The sequence below is a fragment of the Gossypium arboreum genome, chromosome 9 (genome assembly GCF_025698485.1).
Source record: "Gossypium arboreum isolate Shixiya-1 chromosome 9, ASM2569848v2, whole genome shotgun sequence".
Lineage (NCBI taxonomy): Eukaryota > Viridiplantae > Streptophyta > Magnoliopsida > Malvales > Malvaceae > Gossypium > Gossypium arboreum.
In genome coordinates this window covers 64,233,104-64,255,899 of record NC_069078.1, presented here as the reverse complement: position 1 = coordinate 64,255,899, position 22,796 = coordinate 64,233,104, and the positions used below count along the sequence as shown (strand labels likewise).

Genomic DNA, 22,796 nt, shown 5'->3' with positions numbered 1-22,796 from the left:
TATCCACTGCTAAAATTAGCAATCCATAACTAACCACTCATCTCTCAAAAATAGCGAAGTTAACCTTATTCTCCATCACATAAAATCAACAATTTTATTATCTTTGAATCAAGCCTCAAAACCTTCCATCTCTCTGCTAAAAATAGCAGTCAAGAACACCCCCTTTTACCATTCCAAGGCCAGCCATACAAGGACCAAAATAAGCTAACTTCCTTGCTAAAATTAATAAGTCACCACCCACTGATCCACATATCAAGGGATAACATATATAGGGGAGAGAATAAATGATTCCATTGCTAAAAATAACAAGGGACGTTGGGGCTTAGAATTCTATAAAAAGAGGCTTCATTTCATTCATTAACACACCATTGAAACACCTAGTTTTGGCATAAGTTTTCAGAGAAAAAGCATAGAGTATTTTTGTTTCCTTATGGCTTGCTAATCTTTTTGCTTGCCATAAAATAAGGCAATCCACTTGTTGAAATGAGAGTAGATAGAGAGAGTAACTTGAGAGCATTTTGATGATTTAACATGAAAACAAGGATAAAAGCCACCATAGGAAGCTGCAAGGAGTAGTCATAGATTTCCCCTTGCAATTCAACTATTTTCTTTTCTCATAGTGAAATGGCTGTGGATAACCCCCTCCTCAGTTACTCTTCTTCCCTTTATCTTTGTTGTTAATTGATGTTCTCTGTGTTGAAAGGCATGTTTGCATCTTATCTTTATGTTTCCAATTTAATATTATATGATGTAATTTTGTTTATTCAGAATAAGTATAAATCATGATTTCAGTCAATTGATTTTTTTTATTTTGAATATTTTATGAAAATGATTGTTTCATTCATTTAGGTTTAATTCATGTTAATACTTGTAAATGTAAGACCAACATTTGTAGGTTAAAGAATTAATTGTTTAATCTAGGAAGAGGTAATGGTTAATAAACAAAAGACCTAAATAGTGCATATCATGTCGATATCGAACGGTGATTGTTGCATGCATAAACTATATAAAATGCTTGAAAGGGTGATTTCTATGTTAGTTTTGAAATAGACATATTTGAAATAACTTAAGGACATAATAGGACTTCAAGAGAAACTTATGCCTTAATTAAAATTTGGTTTAATGAATTTTTACGTTGCTACGATCCATTCGTGATATTCTTTTTATAATTGTCAATAAACTCTTGTTAAGTGAAATACTTGTTCTAGTCTATTCATGCTATGTTTTATTAAATCTTGTGTTTAATCTTTCTGTTGTGATTATTTTTCTGCAAAAAGTGTTGTTTTATTTTGTAGGTATTTGAATCTGATTACATTCATAACTTTAATTTCGACTCTCAACAACAATATTTTTCTTTTACTTGTTTTCTTCCAAATTGTATTATAGTTGACTTTGCAAATAATTTACACAACAATCCTTTTGGAGACGATAACTCTTTACTTACTACTTATTACTTGTACCGTGTACTCTTGCATGTAACCGCCGATACAAGATCCTTACACAACCTTTGCCCTTCGAACCTGGCCATCCAACGATGCCATGCGTAAAAGAGTAGAAAGGTCTTCTTCACAGATAAGAAATATATAGGGACTCAATGGGTCCTATTGTCTAAGACCATGAGTCGGCATAACCTTTTCACTGATCACTCCATTAACCACAACTGAATAAGTCACTGATGAAACAAATCGCACAATTCCATTAACCCATCCAGAGGAGAAACCTATTTTCAACAGCATTTCCTTAATAAAGTGCTACCCAACACAATTGTAAGCCTTACTCATGTTTAACTTAAGCACAAATGACCCTTGCTGACCCAACCTCCTATTTTTAAGAGAGTGAAGTATCTCACAAGTAACCACAATGTTGCCAGAAATAAGACGCCTAGGCACAAAAGCATCAATACATAAATGAAGCACTTCCTGAAGCTTGTTAACCAACATTTTCGAGGTAATCTTGAAAACAACATTACAAAGACTGATAGGTCTAAAATGAAACTTAGTATGTGGATTCTTAATCTTTGGTATAAAAACAATATGAATGTGATTAATAGTTGATAAAGGGATTTCAGTTTTCAGAATAGCAATACTCCGTGTATTTAAGAAGAGGACAATGGTTCGAATAAGAATGTGGCAAATGTTGAATTATTGCATTTGAAAATATGTTCATCCAATCAGTGTCTGCCACCCCTCTACCCAGCATCTCTCAATTTCTCTTAAATCCACTAAAAAGAACCATTTGTTCCAATTTTGTTGATCCTAACTCTAGCTTCTACAACAAAATGATGACGTTCCATAGCCTCCGACCTCCCATTCCACTTCCACCAAAACCAGCTCCTGTTTCATTTACTGACTTTATCTTCTCCCTCCTCAACTCCTTTCCTCCCTCTTCCATTGTCGTAGCTATCATTAACTCTACCACGTCACGTTAGATCCTCTACCCTGAACTTATCTTTCACTTTAAGATTCATCACCAAAAACTCAAACTAACTTTTGCAATGAGGAAGCTTTTGAGGGAACCAAGGTCGGATCCAAGTTTAAGGAAAAAAGAAGAATCAATTTGTGTTATTTTTAGGTAGAGAGGTGTCGAACAGTGGTGACAAGGGAGGATGGTGGCGACGAACATAGAAAAAAAGTATTTTAAGCTTCCTAACAAGAAAAAAGATTTTGTTGGAAAAAATCTAGTTTGTTTTTCTGTGAAAGTGAAAAATTAAAATTTAAAAAATCGAGTCGGTTTGTGATATTTATAGCAATAAACATTTCCTGAAAAATATCTATGCTTTCTGCGAGACAGATCTTATACGTTCCCAAGTTCCAACCAAATGACTTTCTCTACTATTCTCGTACCACAAATCGCTTTGAGTGTGAGCTCGAACAATCACTAATCAAATACAGAATCAAAAATAATTTTATTACTTTCACTAGGAAAGTAAATATTTCTGTAATGACCCGAATTCCAGTAATGTCGAAGAATACGGTTTTGAAACCCAATTTTTGTAAGCTGAGTTCATAAATATAAAATAGAAATATTTACAAGATTAATATGGAAATATAATAAAAATCAGTTATGCAATTTAGTTGAGAAGTAGTTAATTAAAACTCAGGAACAAAAAAAGTTCATATGCTATTACATTTTAATTAAGAAAAGATTTGGAGACCTAGATTGCAATTATTAAAAAAGATCAAAATGGATAATAAACCAATTTTAGGCATGGGTTAATGGATGGTAATGATGATGCTCACTTAGTTTAAATTAATAGATAAATTGATATAATAAAACATAATTAATCTAATTAATTATGATTAACTAAAAGTTAATTATGTATATATATAGCATTGTTGTGGAAAGAAAGATTATAATATCATCTACTTCCAACGTCCTTAAGAAAAAAAAAAGAGAGCAGAAAACTCCATTTTTGAGGGTAGCATTCGATCAAACAAAAATTATAAGGTAGCAAGCTAAAATTCATGAATTTTTTTATAGATTTAAGATTACGGGAGATTGATTTAGCTAGCACATGTATTAGTTTGTTCAATTGCTAAGTTTTTAGCAAGTTGTCATTGTAGAGAAATTGATGAATTAGGCTTGAATTTGATAATTATTAAGCTTAGATAATGAAAAGTAAAAATAATAAAGCTTGTTAGATAACTTTTTAACATTAAATACCAAATTGAATAAATTGAAAACCTGTTATGAAGTTATGCTATAAATAGAAAATATAGGGTCCTTAATGAAAGAATGTGAAATTAAATTTTAATCCAATGCTAGATATCAAAAGATATGCGTGTCCTGAGTATAGGAACTAAATTAAATAAAATTGAAAAATATGCATGGCTATGTATTTGAACATGAATTGGATGAAATATGATATTGTTTTATTTAATTAATTATCATATGTAGCTAAAGACAATGTTGAGTCGTCGAGAAGGAAAAGAAAAACGAGAGTTGCCGACAAGTGACGAGTGGATTCAGTTTGTACTTTTATGGTCCAAGATCATTGCATTTGTATGCATATTTATATGATACATAATATGTGATATTAAAATGGACTGAAACATGCTATGTGATATGATATATATATGAATGATTGATGCCTATGTAGACTTAGTATAAAGGCTAGGATACAGTAGGCATGCTAATAGGGTCATATGTGCATTTCTGTACGGGTTTATTAACAATGTGGAGATTATGATATGTCATTCCAGATCCAACATTTGTTTCAGATCATCGAGTATTCATTATCTCTTTGGAGACCTTAGCATGGTGGAGTGATGTATTTGAGGTGGTGTTGTTGAAGTCCTTGGAGGGAATTGCATCAAAACTATGTGCACCAAGTGACTAACAATTTTCGCCTTAAGGACAAAGGGTTTAATCCTTGGTAACGCGCTTATTATTCATCAAATCTATTCTCGATTAGTAAGTTTATAATTATAATTATTTAATTTTAACAAAATTTATGAATACACAAAATATACAAATTTATATTTATTATTAAAATTTTCCTAACAATAGATACCTCTTGGTACTTTATATATAGGAACCAAAAGTGAGAACTGAAATATGGTGTAATGACCCGAATTTTTTTTGTGTCAAAAAATACAATTTCAGAACCTCATTTTTGTAAACCGAGTTGTAATAATAAAATAAGAAGATGTACAGATTTGGCATGAAAAAATATTGATGATCAATTAATTAATTTAACATAGAAAATCATTAATTAAAGCTCATGGGCTAGATTTTAAAAATCCAATCACTATTAAATTTTAATTTAGAAAATACTTGAGGACCTAGTTAGTAATTATCCAAAGGGCCTAAATGATTATTAAACCATTGTTCTTCATATTGTTAGTGGAGAATGATGATTTCCATTAACCATGAGTTATAATTAAGAAATGTAAATATATGTTTCAATTAATGAACTAATTATACTCAATTAAGTTAACTAAGTTACTAATTATATTATATATATAATATTACGTGGAAAGGAGGAGAAACATAATCTCTTTCACTTGTTTATGTCGTCCAAGTTGAAGAAAGAAAAGAAGAAACCTTATTCATCTATTCAACTTTCGACCATTCAATTCACTAAGGTAACAAGTTAATTCTTGACATTTTTATAGATTCTTGATCATGGGAGTTTGAATTAGCTAACCAATGAATTAATTTCTTCAATTGTTAGAGATTTAGGAAGTTTTCATTAAAGTGAAATTGATCATTTTGAGCTTGATTTGAAGAAATTGGTAGTTAGTAAGCTTAGATTATGATAAGGACTAAATTAGAAATTGATTTAAGCTTGTTAGATAACTTTGTGACATTAGGAACTAAATTGAATAAATTATAAACTATTATAAAATTAAGTTGTAGATAAAAAGTATAAGGTCCCTAATGAAAGAATGTGAAATCGAATTTTGATCCGATGTTAGATATAGAAAAATATGAGCATTTCAGTTATAAGGACAACCGAATAAAATGCAAATATGTTGGCTATGTATTTTAATGTGATTTGGATGTGAACTGACATTATTTTATAATGAAATTATCAAACATAGCTAAAGACGATGTTAGGCTATCTCAAGAGAAAGGAAAAGCGAGAGTTGTAGACGAGTGACAAAAGAATTTAGTTTGTACTTTTATGATTCAAGTTTAATACATAAATACATATACATATACATATGCATATATACATATATACATATATACATATATATATATATATACATATATGATTGTTGCAAAACTACCTATTGAGGTAAGTGTATTACTATTTCTTGACTCGATTTATATACATGATGATATCGAATGTCAAGAATTGGATTGAATTGAATATAACATAAACAAGCATGATATAACTATGATATGTGATTATGATGCGTATTGAATTCATGGGTTACCCTATTAACTGTTTCGTGCAGAGTTACATTTGGTTGGCATGCCATAGGGTTACAAGTATAATAATTATAACCATCGTTGCCGGGCAACCCAAGGTGGTAGAATGAGCAACAATAATAGATAGTGAAAGCCATCATTGCTGAGCAACTGAAGATAGTAGAATGTAACAGTTCTAAATGTTATTGTTGTCAAGCAACCCAAGATGACAAAGTAAAATAAATTTGTGTATTTATCTTAAGTTCGTGTCAGGTTAATAGGGGTTATAAAACTTGAATATTTTAAATGATGTATGAAATGAAATGATTATGGATATGATACATTATGTATACTTATGAAATATGATATATCATAAAATGTGAAAAATCATGTTAACCGATATATACGAGCCCTAAGGGCCATCATGGAAACTAAATGAATCAATAGATTAGAAAAGAAATATAAAAATTAAATGAATTAGTGATATGTAATGGAATATAAATGAATTGATGTAATGATAGAAAACTTGGTATGTTATACTAATATTAGTTTATCACATTATATAAGGTATGCATTTTGGATCTATGCGATATGAATTGAGAATTGGTATTGTTGTAAATTAGTTCGTGATTTAATTCTAATTTTAATTCTAATATGTTATTGCTATTTGTTATGGTATTATTGACTTGAATCATGAAAGTACCATTGAACTTTATCATTCAACATATAATTTGTTATTTTTCATGCACAAGAATCAGTAGATGTCGAAGTTCTCGAGAAGTGAAGCAACATCCAAATTGTAGTTCTTAACTCAACAATATTTGAGCAGTTCTTTATGTTTTCGGTATGTAGCATGTACCTAGAATCGAGTCAGTTTAAAGTAGTAAATTGTCGATTTGATATTTTGGATAGTAAATGCTAGTTTGATCTAAGGCACATCGGTTGTTTTAAGTATATATGTAAATAGCATAAAGCTTAAATGAAGGTAAGTATGCTAATGTTCATATGTTGAGTTGTTATGGTTTTATGTTTTACAATATTATAGACCAGTATTGTGGAATCAGAGAATGACATCATTAAAATTATATTATTTCTTCTTTTTTTGTGTGTGTTTCTATATTTCATTCTGGTCTAAAATAATTTGTAGTGCAGTACGAATTATTCCTTTCGAGTAAATGTATTATATTTTGTTAATAGTATTTCTTGATCATCCTGTACACAAAAGTAAAATAACTATTTTAAGATAGTTTTCTAGAAACACTTTATTTTAAAAAATCAATTTTAGATCCAACCAAATTTTTATACAAAAGATTCTATATACCAACTCATTTCTTATAAATTTTAGTTAGTTTGGATTCATTAGGGCAAATTTATGTTAAAATTATAGTAACTTTGGAGTTTGGGTTACTATATTGTTATTTTGGATTTAAATTTTATTAATTTAGGTATATTTTGTCTACAAGTATATTATAGGGAAAACAAGAAGCTATAGTACAAAAATCTTTATTGTTATTTTCTAACACAATATATCATATGATACAAGTTGGTAATTAAACAGCTGTACAACGCACATTGGATAACGTTGTTCCCAGCAAATCCACCGTCAACAACGACGCCCTTGGCTTCGACGACCTGACCGAACATCCCACAGGAGCCGACGGAGTTTCTGTCGACGTATTCCGTTCACAAAATCTACGCCACTTAGCTTGCATGTAACTATGTTTCCTCCATGGTCCCATATGCATTTTCTTTTCCTTCATGCATTTCTTGGCAGCCAAACACAAGATTTTAATCACGTTATTCAATCTCTCCACTTTTCCCACGTAAATTTGGGGTAATCTTTGGACCAACCGATTGTAATCGTCACTGGCTCTCGCTATCTCGAACTCTGCTCTCAAATTTAATTCTACGATTACCCTTACTTCCCCTTTTCTTGATTCCTCTATCACATCCAAAAACGTGTGCTCCCCTGCAGCGAATGAAAGCCAGCATTAATGGAATGAAAAATCTTTGTTTTAGGTATTATTGTAGTGTTAATTGCACTATATGTCCTCAAACTATGATCCAAACTCTAAACTAGTCCTACACTTCACGGTGTTCTAGCTAGTTGAGTCTTCAAGTACTAGTATCGAATCAATTACTCCTTTCTATTATCCTAAGTGTTAAATACTGTATCAAATTTTAAATAGTGTGAACCTAAAAAGTCCTTTTAAATTTTAAGGGTATTATAATTTTTTAGTATGTCAATCTAAGCTATCTATGTAGAAAATATACTCGTATTTTAAACATACTCAATGTCAAATTTGAGTTGATAGAGGCGAAAACATAAATTTTATGTTAAGAGTTGAGATAAAATTATAATTTTTTGAGCTAAAGTAAAATTTTTGTGTTAAAACCTTATTTAATTATTAACATAGGAGAATTTTTGCATTTTAACCAAGAGTTAAAAGGCCAAGCTATGTCTGTCACCTTTGTAAGGGAGTTGTTTGATATAATTTTGATGATTTAATTAAAATGTTTTAAAGTTTGAGACTAGATTTAAAATTCAATCATTGCTTGAGGACTTTTAGTGAAAATAACCTAATATATATGTACATATATTTTTTACCTGACGGGATGTTGGCAGAGCTCCGCCATTTAGAGCGGCAAACGGCGGTGTTGAAACCAGCGTTTTGGAGACGACAACACACTTCTCTCATAACACAAACCCTACAGCTTTCCGTCATGGATTTCCCACAACCACAAACAATTCCGAGTCTCCGTACATCATTCAAAGCATCTTTTGCGGCATTCCTAATCCTCGATTCTAAAGAACTCGTCCTACGCAACGCACCTTCCAAAAGCTGCTGCTGGCTTTCCCAGTAATCACCGTCGTTTTCAACGCCGATCCCATCTTTTTCTTTCCCTTCATCATCATCATTATCATCATCATCACCAAACCCTAAATCTTCCATTTCATTGCCCCGGACCTCATCCGCGCTGCCGTTACAGCTTCCGAAGAAGAACCCATCGTCGCCGTCTTCGAGAAACCCGAATTCAATGTCCGACGAACTAGAGTCCGGTTGGTCAGGGAACTTGAATTCTTGGTAACCGTACGTTAAGTTTCGGTGACTCCATGAAATTCTTGCTGTAAATCCAGCCATTTTTTTTCCTTTTTAGGTGAGCTTAATTTTAGAAACTCGGTGAGTCGTCGTCGTTGTGAATTATGATTTTACGTGACTCGTTTTTATAGTAGAAGGGAAAAGTGGGGCCCGATATGAACTGAAGTGAACGCACATGTGATTGGAAACGAAATCCAACGTGGCGTTAAATGATTGGGTTATCAACATCAATACAGTCTTGTATTTTGGTCTTGCCAGCGAGGATCCACGTTTATCATTCGGCGGCAATAATTCTGATATCCTCGAATATTCACGTCCGGCCCACAACTATTCTTTTTAATCCTTAAATTCTTCCTAAATTTAAATTTTAGTTATTATTCTTTTAATTTTAGGAATTTAATTTCTTTACTTTTCAAATTTTAAAATTCAGATCAATTTTTAGTATTGTTAAAATTATTTTATTAAACTCAAATCCATTGTAACATTATTTTTTAGTTATATTCTTATCAAATGAATACTTTTTCTATTTCAAAATATCAAACCACAAAATTTAACAAAAAGAGTTAATAATGTAACAATTGGAATTGATTTTTGAAATCTGAAAAGTAAATGGACTAAAATCTTGGAAATAAAAATAGAGGACTAAATTTTAAAATTGTAAAGAGTACAAATACCTATGGCATATTTTAACCTTTTTTAAAATTGATTAGTCGATTAAGTCTTAATTCAGTTGATATTATTTTTGTTTTTAGAATCAAATCATATCAGCTAGTTGAGATATAAATCTAGAATAAATGGTTTTTAACCCACAAATCAATACAAATCGTTTGAATCGATTGTTGAAAGATTGAACTAAACTAAAAATCGATTGAACCATTTTTTTAATTTTTTAATTTTTATGTGAATGTAAATGTAAATGTTGAATGTTAGTCTAATTTTTGCGTAAAGATTAAATTAACAAAAAAATATAAATATTGAAGACTAAATTTAATATTATACCAATTTTTTAATAAGTATTTGAATGTTAATCTTGATGTAAACGTATTGTTTTCAACTATCATAAGCCCATCCTTAAGTGTTTTTTCTCATAAGGAAAAATCAATGTATGATCAATGGAACTTTTGCCAAACTCCAATTAAAATCACCCTTTTATATGGAGATATGTTTTTACAAATTAATCATAAAACCTTAAGAATCATCTTTAATTCATCAAAATAAATAGTTTATTTTATAAATATCATTTTAATAATTATAATTAGAATGAAATTTGAATATAATAAAATTTAAATCTAGAATTATTACAACATGAAAATAGAGAGTGACTTGTAATGGTGGTTTACACCATAAAAGGTATAGAGAATTATTATTTTTGGTGGATGGTGGTTTTTTCAAATCTTATTTGAGTAGCTTCATTTTTCTTTTTGGCACGTGTATTTTGTCTGCCCTGCAAAGTTTATTAAATGATGTTAAAATATATTTTTTCCCTAATTTTTAAATGTTATTTGGAATGAAAATATTTTACTAATACATATATTTATAGCGATAAATATTAGTAAAAATTAATTTAAAATAATAAGTGTAATTTAATATGTATTCAAAGTCTAATTAAATGATAATAATGATTATATTGATAATGAAAACACTATTAATAAATAAATTTATAGATTAGAAATTTGATTAATTAAAAAACTTAGATTTTTATTTTTATTTACTCAATTATATTAAATAATTTTACATATTTATAATTTTATTATTTTAGGTAAAAGTTTTAAAAGATATAAATAAATTAATTAATTTTACATTAATATATTATCATATTAATTAATATTACTTATATTATTATCACATAATAATACTAATAATTTATTATTTTAATGTTAATTTAGTAATATATTAACAATAAAGAACATTCTGGCTAGTTAAAAGAAATTAAACTCATACTTTTATATATATATATATATATATATTATAGATTATAGATAAATCTAAGTTGTAAGGGTGCTCACTTTTATTATGATCCTTTTGTCGAGTTCGAAGGTATTTTAAAAGTACCACAAGTAAAAATTACCACCGCGGTTAATAGAAACTACTCAAATCTAAAACATTAAAATATATATCGGAAAACATAAAATAAATAATATTTTATAAAGAATGTGGTCCAATAATATTAATACCGACAAAAATAATTGTTTGGTGGAATTTTAATGTGGATAAGGTTCGAGTGAATAGTAAGATACTCCCATCTCATCCAATTTAGCAAATGGTGGGGGGGGGGGGGGGCGCAGAACAAAAGGACAAAAATGATTGATGTGATTGAGTGTTGAATGTGATGAAACGTGGCACAATCACGGGCGTCAGATGTTGAGGTTTATCCTAAAGAGTGGAGCCTACCTGTCGTTCCACCTAACAAAATTTATTTTTGTATGCTTTTATTTCGTAATATTAAATAAATTAGATTCGTATATATTATTTTATAAGAAGTACTTCTATGTAATTATTAATATTGTTAATTTCATACTTATAATAAGATTAAGTGGATGTGGTTCTGAAAATAAAAGTAAATATTAAATTTCAAATATTATGACTTATTAAATAATCACATGATTCATATTACTAATGTATTGAATAAAAAGAAATGTCTGAAAATAAACGCGGCGTCTTGCCAATGGGTTGCTTTCTAAATGTTGACACATTACGTGGCACGATTATTTTGTATAAATATATTATGGAAAATAGTTTGAAAAATATCAATATATGATTGTATTAAAATATGTGGCCCAAAAATCAAAACGTTTTTTTTTACCTAAAAAATCCTATCATTGTTATCCTTTTTTTTCTTTTCTATTTTCTATTTTCTGTTTATTAATTTTATAAAAAAGAAAAGAAAAAAAAACGTTATTGAAGCAGTGATTTAGAAGTTAAGTTCAGACCTTCAATTAACGCTTAACACATGTTTCACCTGTTTAGAGATTCAATATCTAAACAACTCTTATCCTATGATTATAAAAATTCACAATTTAGCCCTTAAATTATATAATATTTACCATATAAGTGTTTAAATATTTTTTTATTGATGTTTTAACTTTATTTCTATTAATCGGTTCAGCCCATTTCAGTTAACACCGTTAAAAGAAGCCAATCAATTATGTGGAGCCAAATAAAGCATCCCACGTGACATTTTTATACACATCATCATTCGGCTTTCTTATATATAAATAACCTAAAAATATTAATTAATTACGAAAATAGTCTAGAGGAAAATTTACATACGAAAATGACCCGTTTGCTATAGTACTCGTTAGGACTGCTTGACCAACCGGCAGCACCACCCCTTTTCCTCCTCATTAATCATGACACAATCATAACTGTTTAAAAAAAATTTTAGTAGTGTCGCCTGACACATGTTGCCATTGGATTGAAGTGTTATTATATAAAACGTTCAAGGAATTGATGAAACAATTACCCTTTTTAAATTGGCTGAAAAAAGGGTGTTGCCTGACCGTACGAGAGCATCAAATTACATGGTTTTTAACTTTTGGAATTAAATTTAAATAGCCTTTAAAAAATTTAAGAATAGTTAAATTCTTCTATTTTTTCAGAATAATAGCTGTTGGGTTTGATAGAATTTGAGTTTGGAGGGATGTTGAAAGAACAATGGAGATTATAGCATTTGAGGATGCCATTATCATGTTGGCCATGGCTTCAGTATGAAGAAAAAGAAGAGGAGGAGACAGAGAGGGGGAGAGAACGTGGGAATAAATAATTAAAAGAATAATTCAAGGTTTTCATATTAAAGAAATATAACAAGAAAAATACTATTTATCAAATTATTATCACATAAAATGTTGTAGATGTGTCGAAATATATATATATATATATATATATATATATATATATATATAGAAACAATAATACACTATTCTATAGGGAATTTTTGTCTTTTTTTAGTGATTTTTTTTTTGTCTTTTTGGTTGAGATTTATCTACATATGAATTTTGCTTACAAAGTCGTCCATCTTCATCTTTTTGTTTTTCCACCTTCATTTCCTGTTTTTAAGTGCATTTGAATCTCAAACTTTAGAGGTTGTTTTGGATTTTTTTAGCATTAATTAATATATTATTTATTGTAATGTAAAATAATTTTACAATAATATATATATATCATAATTAAGTTTAGATTCAATATATATATTTATTATTAATTAATAAGTTGGATCGCATAAATCTAATTACATTCATCAATGAGAGAGACAAAAGAGAAATAGAAAATTAATATCAAGAGTTGCATCTATTTCCATGCCTAATATTTAGGTTGCAAGCCATGAAGAGTTTGTCCCTAAGTGCCTACAACTCAGTTTCGGCATTAGTTGCTTTCGAAATGTCTATATATATGCTCTTATGATTCATTTTCCTTCCTCCGACACCCAGTATCTTGGGTTGCCCATTGAAGATCCCTCTCTGCTAACCTTAAAGTAACCCCTCTTTCTAGGAAACTAGCTATATGGATGAGGATAGAGTGAAGAAATCTCCAGCTCCTTCTATCACTCGTCTAATCGCATCCCTTTGTTGTCATTGGTTCTCAAAGACACATGCATTCTGTTGAAGCTAAATTTCCCACAACATATAGCCTAGGGAGAAGGAGTCGTTTTAGAGGGGGCCGAGCAAAGCCAATTGATAAAAGGTGTCCCATAATTCTTTCTTTCCAATAAATTTATTCCATGAAAAATATTCAAATATACGTTAAAATCAAATAATTAAACGTCTATTCATCAATTAAATGAATCTTATCATTTTGGGTCATCATTTTTATCATGATGAATTAGTATAGATAAGATTTTACCATTATCTCTAACAATGAGATGCTTTTTTTGGTAGATGGCATTATGAACTTGTCCAATATCTGTAGCAATTAAACCCATATTTTCCACATCATACAATCATATAATTAAAACACATTATGATATAATACAAGATATACAAATTAATTAAAATATTATATACTTTGGAACATAAGTGTAATGTGCAAAGTATACAAATATTACATGATTAAGAAAAACCAAAAGAACCATGATTTGATATTATGCCTGGGTCAATTCAACCTATGCATGTGTTTAATATGTAACTAATTTATGCTTAAAACTTTTTTTTCATAAAGACTTAAGTTAATAGGTATTGATGAATATTGTTTGTTTAATAAGTTTTTAAGGGTAAATTATTTTGATAGTTACCTAATTATTAATAATTTTTTTGGTCATTCAATTATGGAAAATGATAAAATAGTCACTCAATTATTTGACTTTTCTTTTTGATCACTTAACTATTCAAATATTTCTTTTTGGTCACTAGTTAAATTACTAATGGAAAGATAAGTTGGGCAACTTTTAAAATTAACATAATAACAACTTTGACCCTCAATATTTATACATTTTAAAAGAATGAGAAAAGATGAAAATTATTATCTTGGATTTTCCAAAAAATTTAGTTAATAGATTTGGATTTTTAGCTTTTTGGGTGAAAGGGTTACAAAGAAAGGTAAAATTGAAAACAAGACCAAATTACATAATGTGTAAATTTTGAGTGTTAATTTTTTTAGAATAAGACTAAATTGAAACAATGTATAAATGTTGAGGTTTGAAATTGCTATTATGCAAATTTTAAAAGTTGTCACATTATCTTTCCGTCTGCCATTTAATTGCTAATGACCAAAAAAAGAAAAAAATTTGAAGTTTGGTGACCATTTTGTAACTTTTTATAGTTTGAAGACAAAAAAAAATATTAATAGTGGGATGACTACTTATAGAGTTTGCCCTTTTTTTAAAGAAGATTTTCACTATTTTATATTTTATTGAAGGCTTAATCCACAAATTGGTATTTTAAACTATACCCTTTTTCTCATCTTGTTACCTAAACTTTTTTTGTCACAAGTGATACCTAAACTATTTATTTTTCTTATGATGGTATCTCTGTTAGTCAAACTACTAAATCTATTTTTTAAGAAAAGATTAATCATAAATTGATATCTAAACTATGCCATTTTCCCCATTTTGGTACCTTTTTTTTTTTGTGCCACAAGTGGTACCTAAACTATTTTTTTTCCAAATTGGTACCTCTATTAGTTCAATTGTTAGTCAAATGGTGAAGTCTTTTTTTAAAAAAAGAAAGAAAGAAAGAAAGATAACCAATTAAAAATTGCCGTGTAGCAAGAAAAGACAAAGTATTGTTTTCTTTATAAATATATTTAAAAATATTAAAAATTAATTAAAAATAAAAATATTTAAATAACAGAGAAAACTAATTCAACAGATTTTTAGTTGATTTAGCTGATTTGTACTGGTTTGTGAATTAATTGGTCAGACCATTCCATTTCTGAAAACATTAGTTTTGATCGATGAAAGAGCCTTTTCTGTAGCACCCCAAACCCGGCCCAGAAGTTATGACCGGATCCGGCATGCCACATCAAAAACGTTAAAAAAAATTTCCATTCTAAGTCCAGAAAATCGTACTTGATGTTCAAAAGATTAATTCATTAAGGATTAAAGTGAATAGAAGCTGTGCACCAGGTAGGAAACCGGAAAAGAGGTGGTGAGTCCATCGGACTGCTTAAGTACCAAGCTCCCTTCGGATCCAATCCTAGACATGCATACCGCCATTGCCACACCTTAATGTCATGAATATTTCTAGGAAACCGATTTGATTAAGTCATTTTTAGGAAAAGTGATTAATTTTGGAAAAATACTTTCATTGCGGAAGCTTTGCTTGTTGTCGTGTTATTTTAAAATCAACTGTTGTTTTTGAAAATGCGCCCTAAAGCTATCCAGTTTCAACAGTTAAATATAAGTATTACCTATCTTAGTAATACATATTAAAACCATCAAAAATAATTAAGCGGCCTTATTACATTTAAAAGCCCAAAACCTCAAACGTAATTAAAAGGATGTCCAGTTCACCAGAAGAAAATCAAACTTTCGAGCAATTGGCCACTCAAATTCCCTCACGACTCAAGCCCACTATGGTTGGGGATTTCTGCGTGGATGAAAATAAAAGGGGTGAGTTTGGGGAAACTCGGTGTGTAAGGAAAACCCATTCAAAGCCCAAGTCGTCAAGCCTATTGGGCCTAAGCCCATTCAGAACAAGTGATGGTCTTGGGCGAGCCCTTTTCAAATTACAATAAACGGGCCTTAGCCCTTATTCAGATAATGATATGGCCCATAGGCCCATTTCAAAATACATGCAACATCGGTAAACATATGCAAGCCCATTTGGGAGACTACTCAACCCACCAACCACTACACTCCACCCGTACCAGCCATACACTCCATGTGGGAATAGCTCAACCCACCCATTTAACACTCCACATTTTCTGCCTTGTCACTCAATTATCATAAATTGAGGCAAAGCCTCCAAGACGTGGACAAGCCACTTTCGATACTTCCTCGTCAATATCCCAGTCCATGCATCAGATAATAACAACATGGCATGCATAAATAACAACGATCAAACATGCATTTAGGTCAATTTAACCTAGGGGTATTTGGTAATTTATCTACCAGGTAAAGCGTAAATTTTCCACTTTTAAAGGTATTTCAGAATTTATCTATTTTAGGGTTTTCATGCATATTCCTACTTTTCACGTACTAACGTAATCACGTCATCGAGTGTTCTTACCGAATTGGGCCGTTGGCCCATCATTCTAATTTTGGCCCATTAAGCCCAAAAATATCGAGGGCACGTAAATCATGCACTTTGCGGTCCAAACATTGCAGCTTACCAAAAACATTAATCGATTTACCTCACGAGCATTCGACACTCGCAAATCTACAAAATACCGGTTTTGGCATTTCGGCTTTTCGCTTTTCCGATCTAGACTAAGAAAGAGGGTGTTAGTTACACACCTGTTTGCAACGATATGCTGACGAGATCCACACACGAACCGCCTACAATTGGATTACTAACACGTTAATCTAACTATTCAAATACAAACTACGTATTAACCCCTTACAATATTCGGCCAACCACACCTACAGATCATAGTAAGCTTATAAGAAATCAATAAGCAACTCATTAACAAATTTTTGTCAATGTTTACCACATAATCATAATTTCACTGTAAGCTGTCTTCCTGAGCAACAGTCACTAAATCATTTATAACCGGAGCTACGAAACTCCAAATCAAGTTCCGTTAATTTTCCCTGAAAATAGACTCATATATATTCTATCCATAAAATTTTCAGAATTTTTGGTTTAGCCAATCAATACCAGAAATTTCTCAAATTTTCCCATGTTTCACTGTTTGACTAATCTGACCACCCTTCATTACGAATCAAATTTCTCATTGTACAGAATTCGAAATATGTTCTTGTTTATTTCATTAGAAACTAGACTCAATAAGCTTTAATTACATAATTTATTCAGCTTCTAATTCTTCTCCCACAATTTATGGTGATTTTCCAAAGTCACATTACTGCTGCTGTCCCAAGCAGATTTATTACCAAATCACTCTTTCAAACACCTATCTTGCATGCATGTTATTTAAACATGTATATCACCAATCAATCATTACATATCTATGATTTTACTTAAGCATAATCTCCATTTCATCATTTTAAAGCACAACATGTTAGCCGATTTTTCCCTTTAGCATCTAAGGCACATGCATGCTCATTTGTTTGGCTCAACTTCACATATCTTCCATTTTTCATCAAAAGAACATGAAACAACAACCATTTCCTTCATTTTAATTCATGACCAAATGCTCACAACACAACCAAAAATCAAAATATACTTCAAGAGTTAAGGTAGAATCAAGAAGAACTCATGAACCTCAAAATAGAAGCAAGGTACCAAGAACTTACCTTCAATTTTCCTCCTCCTAATGACCAAATACTCAAGAGCTTTCTCCTCTCCTTTCTCTTCTCTAACTTTCAGCTATGATGAACAAAGATGGACAAAACTTTGTTCTTTTCACCCCTTTTTCTTTTAATAAAACTTCATATTTCATCCATTTAATTCTTTAATACAAAAGACATGAAATTCTTATCATGAAACATTTACCTAACCCATTATCATGAAACATTTACCTAACCCATTATCATGGAACATTTACCTAACCTATTATCATGGAACATTTACCTAACCTATTATCATGAAACATTTACCTAACCTATTATCAATTTGTATCAATTTGTACCATAAATTATGGATATCAAGTGTACATTTTGTCTACAAAAACATGATGGTTGGCCACTTCATGTAAAATGGGAGGTTTGTCATGCAAATCCTCCAATTTTGCACTCCTATTTATTTGGCCACTTCAATTTAGCCTATAGCATTTTCAAACATTTTCACATAGGTCCTATTTCATAATTTCACTCACAAATGACAAAATCAAAGCATGAAATTTTGTCAACATTCACAGAATTCCCAAAAATTGGGGCGTTACATTTTCAATCTCATTAGGTCGGGTAAGTAGGCGATGAAATTCAAAAACATAATTAATTGCCAACGTCTTGACCTCGAGAGGATCAATTTCGAGCATACTGGCATTGCTAAACATTATAAAGGAAGAAAGAAGAAAAAACAAAGAAAAAAATTAAAGAGAGAAATAATGTAAAAGAAAAGAAAAGGATTAAAAATTATTTTTTAAAGTTAATATGACATGACAATCTATAATTGGCTGAATTTTTTTAACGGATATAACAATTTGGTGTAAAATAAGTAACAAAAGAATAGTTTAAGTACCACTTGTGACCAAGAAACAGTTTAGGTACCAATTTGGGAAAATTATTATCATTGTTGGGTACTAATTTATGAGTTAAGTTTTTTTTAAAAATAGACTTAGTGGTTTGACTAATGGAGGTACCAACTTGAAAAAAAAAAGTTGTTTAGGTACTACTCGTAACAAAAAAAAGTTTAGATACTAAAATAGAAAAAAAGTATAACTTAAGTACCACCTTGTAGGTTAAACCTTTTTGAAAAGATAAATATATTGAGATATTATTCACTTTAAATACATATACATTTAATTGATTGAGTCTTAACTCGATTGACATGGACATTGTTGTCAATACAGAAAGATGTGGGTTCAAGTGCGCTGAAGTACATTATCTTTCTATTTCTAGATTGATATCTTTAATATTATGCAAAATATTTGCGACTAATCCTATTGTTTTTATAATTTTAGCTAATTCAAATAGTTGAGATTGTTAAATATTTTAGTTAAAATGTTGATATAACTTCAAAAGCAAAAATAAAATTTAGGTGTGAATTTTAAATATCTCTAAGCAATCAACTGACATATATTCTTTTTATTTAGAAAAGGTTTTTGTTACCTTTTTAATGGGAATGGTTAATATTCTTAATGATTTAGAATAACTAAATAATGTTATAAAAGTTTGCAAATTTTAAAAGTTGGATTAAATCTGAAACTTATATAATAGAGGGACCAAACATAAAATTGGACCATTTTTAAAATGAATAGCTATGGGACGTGAATATTCGAGTATATCTGAATCATTGCCGCCAAATGATCGACGTGGATCCTCGCTGTTTAGTCCAAAATACAAGACTGGATTGATGTTGATGATAAAAAAACCATTAACGCCGCATAAGATTTCAGTTCCCATCGCATGTGCGTCCACGTCGGTTCTTATCCGCCCCCACGTTTTCCCTCCTACTATAAAAACGAGTCACGTAAATTGTAATCCACAACGACGACGACTCACCAAGTTTCTAAAATTAAGCTCACCAAAAAAAGGGAAAAAAATGGCTGGAATTACAGCAAGAATTTCATTGAATCACCGAAACTTAACGTACGGTTACCAAGAATTCAAGTTCCCCGACCAACCGGATTCAAGTTTGTCGGACATGGAATTCGGATTTCTTGAAGACGGTGACGATGGGTTCTTCTTCGAAAGCTGTAATGGCAGCGCCGATGAGGTCCGGGGCAATGAAATGGTGGGTTTAGGGTTTGGTGATGACGATGAGGATGAAGGGAAAGGAAACGATGGGGTCGGCGTCGAAAACGATGGTAATTATTGGGAAAGTCAGCACCAGCTTTTGGAAGCTACGTTGCGTAGGACGAGTTCTTTAGAATCGAGGATTAGAAATGCCGCAAAAGAAGCTTTGAATGATGTACGGAGACACGGAAATGTTTGTGGTTGTGGGAAATCCATGGCGGAAAGTTGTACGGTTTGTGTTATGAGAGAAGTGTGTTGTCGTCTCCAAAACGCCGGTTTCAACACCGCCTTTTGCCGCTCTAAATGGCGGAGCTCTGCGCACATCCCATCAGGTAAAACATATATGTACTTATATTGGGTTATTTCCACTAAATGTCCTCAAGCACCATATAAATAAGTTCATTACATTAACTTAGCTATCAACTTTAACATTAAATACTTGCAGAGCAGATTAAAATGCGACAGGCAAAGCTTTAGCCCTTTTAACTCTTGATAAAAAAAAATGGAAAATTATTACTTAGATCATTCTCGAATATTTATAATTAAATAAGGTTTAACACAAAAACGTTGTACTTTAGCTTAAAATATATTATTATTTTTATCGGATCCCGAAATAAAACTCAAGTCTTTATTTTGATATATTTAAAACATGAATGTACCTATTACATAAATAATTTGAATTTAATATGTTAAAAAATACGATGTTATTAAAATTTAAAAGGATTTTTAAAATGTTATATTTAAAATGTCAAATTGATAAGTTTATACGTATTTACAATTTGATCAATGTATTTTAAATATGCTTCACATTATATCTCATATAATATTTAACACTTAAGTTGATAGAAACACTTAATTGATATGAAAGTGATACTTTGAAACTCAACTAGTTAGAACACTTTGAAGTGTAGAAATAGTTTAGAGTTTGGATCATAGTTTTAGGATGTAAAGTGCAATTAACCCCACACTAATACTTAAAAGAATGATTTTTTTTTTTTGAAAGTTTAAAACAAAGATCCTTCATTCCATTAATGGTGGCCTTTTTTCTTTTGTTGTTGCAGGGGAGCACACGTTTTTGGATGTGATAGAGGAATCAAGAAAAGGAGAAGTAAGGGTAATCATAGAATTAAATTTGAGAGCAGAATTCGAGATAGCGAGAGCCAGCGACGATTACAATCGGTTGGTCCAAAGATTACCCCAAATTTACGTGGGAAAAGTGGAGAGATTGAATAACGTGATTAAAATCTTGTGTTTGGCTGCCAAGAAATGCATGAAGGAAAAGAAAATGCATATGGGACCATGGAGGAAACACAGTTACATGCAAGCTAAGTGGCTTAGATTTTGTGAACGGAATACATCGACGGAAACTCCACCGGCGCCGGTGGGATGTTCAGTCAGGTCGTCGAAGCCAAGGGCGTCGTTGTTGACGGTGGATTTGCTGGGAACAACGTTATCCAATGTGCGTTGTGCAGCTGTTTAATTACCAACTTGTATATTGTATGATATGTTGTATTAGAAAATAACAAAAATGATTTTTGTACTATAGCTCTTTTGTCAATAATTTACGAATGGATGAATAACAATCATAGTTTCCTTTATTCTCAAATTAGGGGTTCTTTTTAAGATTAAGGGATAAAACAATCTTAGCTAACTGACTTTTTTTTATTTATCTTAACTTGACAATTATTCTCATATTAATACTAGAATTTGGCAAATTTTTCTCAATTTTAGTCAATGTGATGATGTGGTTCTATTGTATTATGCCAATGTCATTTTTTTTAAAATTAAATAATAATGTAGTATAATCTCATAGTGTCATGTCATCATAAGAATCAAAATTGAAAAAAAAACATACTAAATTCAAAGACTAATATGGACAAAAAAAGTTCAGGGACCAAGTTAAGAAAAATTACCAAGTTCACAAACTATATGTTGACATATCCCTAAGATTATTTAATACATTTTTTTAGTACTAATAAAATCTAAAATTTAGAGTCAATTGGACCAAACATCCTCAAACTATGACTCTCGTTCTTATTTTTTTCTCCCAAACTTCAAAACATTTTAATTACATCCTTAAACTATCCATGTTATATCAATCAACTCCTTCAATTATTGATGAAATGGTTAATTTAATCATTAGATTGGATGTAAAACCTCATGTGACATAGTTTAAAATGAAAATTTTAAAGAAAAGTAAAATGTTACCACATAACTTTTATAATTAAAAAGTAAAAACAAAGTAAAACGGAAAAAAGAAAAGAGAGAGAGAGAGAGTGAACAATAGTTTCTGTAAAAGCTTCAAAAATCTTAAAATTAAAATTTTTACAACATTCATTTTTGTTTAACTTTTTCATTTTAAATTATGTAACTTAAATTCCAGTGTCTCATTCAATGGTTTAATTTATGATTTTAGTAATGGAAGAACTTTATTGATATAACATCAATAGTTTTAGGAAGTAATTAGAATGTTTTAAAGTTTGAGGACCAATTTAGAATGATGGCCATAGTTTGGGATGTTTGGTGCAATTAGTTCTTTTTCAAGATTAAGGGATAAATTAATATTTAGTCCCTGAACTTGGCAAGTTTTCTCAACTTAGTCTTTTCACTTTTTTTGGTCCACATTAGCCCTAAAACTTTACAACTATTCTCATATTAGTCCTGGTACTTTGACAAGTTCTCTTAATTTTGGTAAATGCGATGATGGGACAGTTTAAATTTTGTGACAGGTCATCACATAAAAAATAGTATTTTTTTTAAAATAGTTAATGATGTGACATAATCTTAAAGTGTTATATCATCACAAAAAATAACATTGGGAAAATTTGCCAAGTTCAGGGACTAATTTGGACAAAAAAAAATTAAGGACTAAGTTGAGA

General features: G+C 30.4%; 2 protein-coding genes and 2 long non-coding RNA genes across 4 annotated transcripts; 2 read left to right on the top strand and 2 right to left on the bottom strand.

Moving 5' to 3' along the window:
• Positions 1–4,219: 4,219 nt before the first annotated feature.
• On the top strand, positions 4,220–6,169 carry LOC128280383 (uncharacterized). The gene is made up of 2 exons (XR_008270554.1): positions 4,220–4,375; positions 5,910–6,169. It is a non-coding gene; the product is annotated as an uncharacterized LOC128280383 (long non-coding RNA).
• A 1,105-nt stretch (positions 6,170–7,274) lies between these two features.
• LOC108456299 (uncharacterized) lies at positions 7,275–9,091 on the bottom strand. The gene is made up of 2 exons (XM_017754896.2): positions 8,471–9,091; positions 7,275–7,831 (listed from the first exon to the last, which is right to left on the bottom strand). Exons 1-2 carry the CDS (start codon positions 9,003–9,005, stop codon positions 7,413–7,415), a joined length of 954 nt encoding a protein of 317 aa, XP_017610385.1. The 5' UTR covers positions 9,006–9,091; the 3' UTR covers positions 7,275–7,412.
• A 7,762-nt stretch (positions 9,092–16,853) lies between these two features.
• Positions 16,854–18,063, bottom strand: LOC128280584 (uncharacterized). Its single transcript, XR_008270677.1, has 2 exons — positions 17,815–18,063; positions 16,854–16,896 (listed from the first exon to the last, which is right to left on the bottom strand). It is a non-coding gene; the product is annotated as an uncharacterized LOC128280584 (long non-coding RNA).
• Positions 18,064–19,638: 1,575 nt separating this feature from the next.
• LOC108456033 (uncharacterized) lies at positions 19,639–21,523 on the top strand. The gene is made up of 2 exons (XM_017754627.2): positions 19,639–20,249; positions 20,979–21,523. Exons 1-2 carry the CDS (start codon positions 19,724–19,726, stop codon positions 21,395–21,397), a joined length of 945 nt encoding a protein of 314 aa, XP_017610116.1. The 5' UTR covers positions 19,639–19,723; the 3' UTR covers positions 21,398–21,523.
• The last annotated feature ends 1,273 nt before the right edge of the window (positions 21,524–22,796 follow it).

What these genes read in the sequence shown, in the direction of transcription:
- LOC108456033 (XM_017754627.2), top strand. Translation starts at nt 19,724, where the DNA reads ATGGCTGGAATTACAGCAAGAATTTCATTGAATCACCGAAACTTAACG. An exon ending in CTCTGCGCACATCCCATCAG is followed by an intron (nt 20,250 to 20,978) that starts GTAAAACATATA and finishes TTGTTGTTGCAG; the next exon opens with GGGAGCACACGTTTTTGGAT.
- LOC108456299 (XM_017754896.2), bottom strand. Translation starts at nt 9,005, where the DNA reads ATGGCTGGATTTACAGCAAGAATTTCATGGAGTCACCGAAACTTAACG. An exon ending in CTCTGCCAACATCCCGTCAG is followed by an intron (nt 7,832 to 8,470) that starts GTAAAAAATATA and finishes CATTCGCTGCAG; the next exon opens with GGGAGCACACGTTTTTGGAT.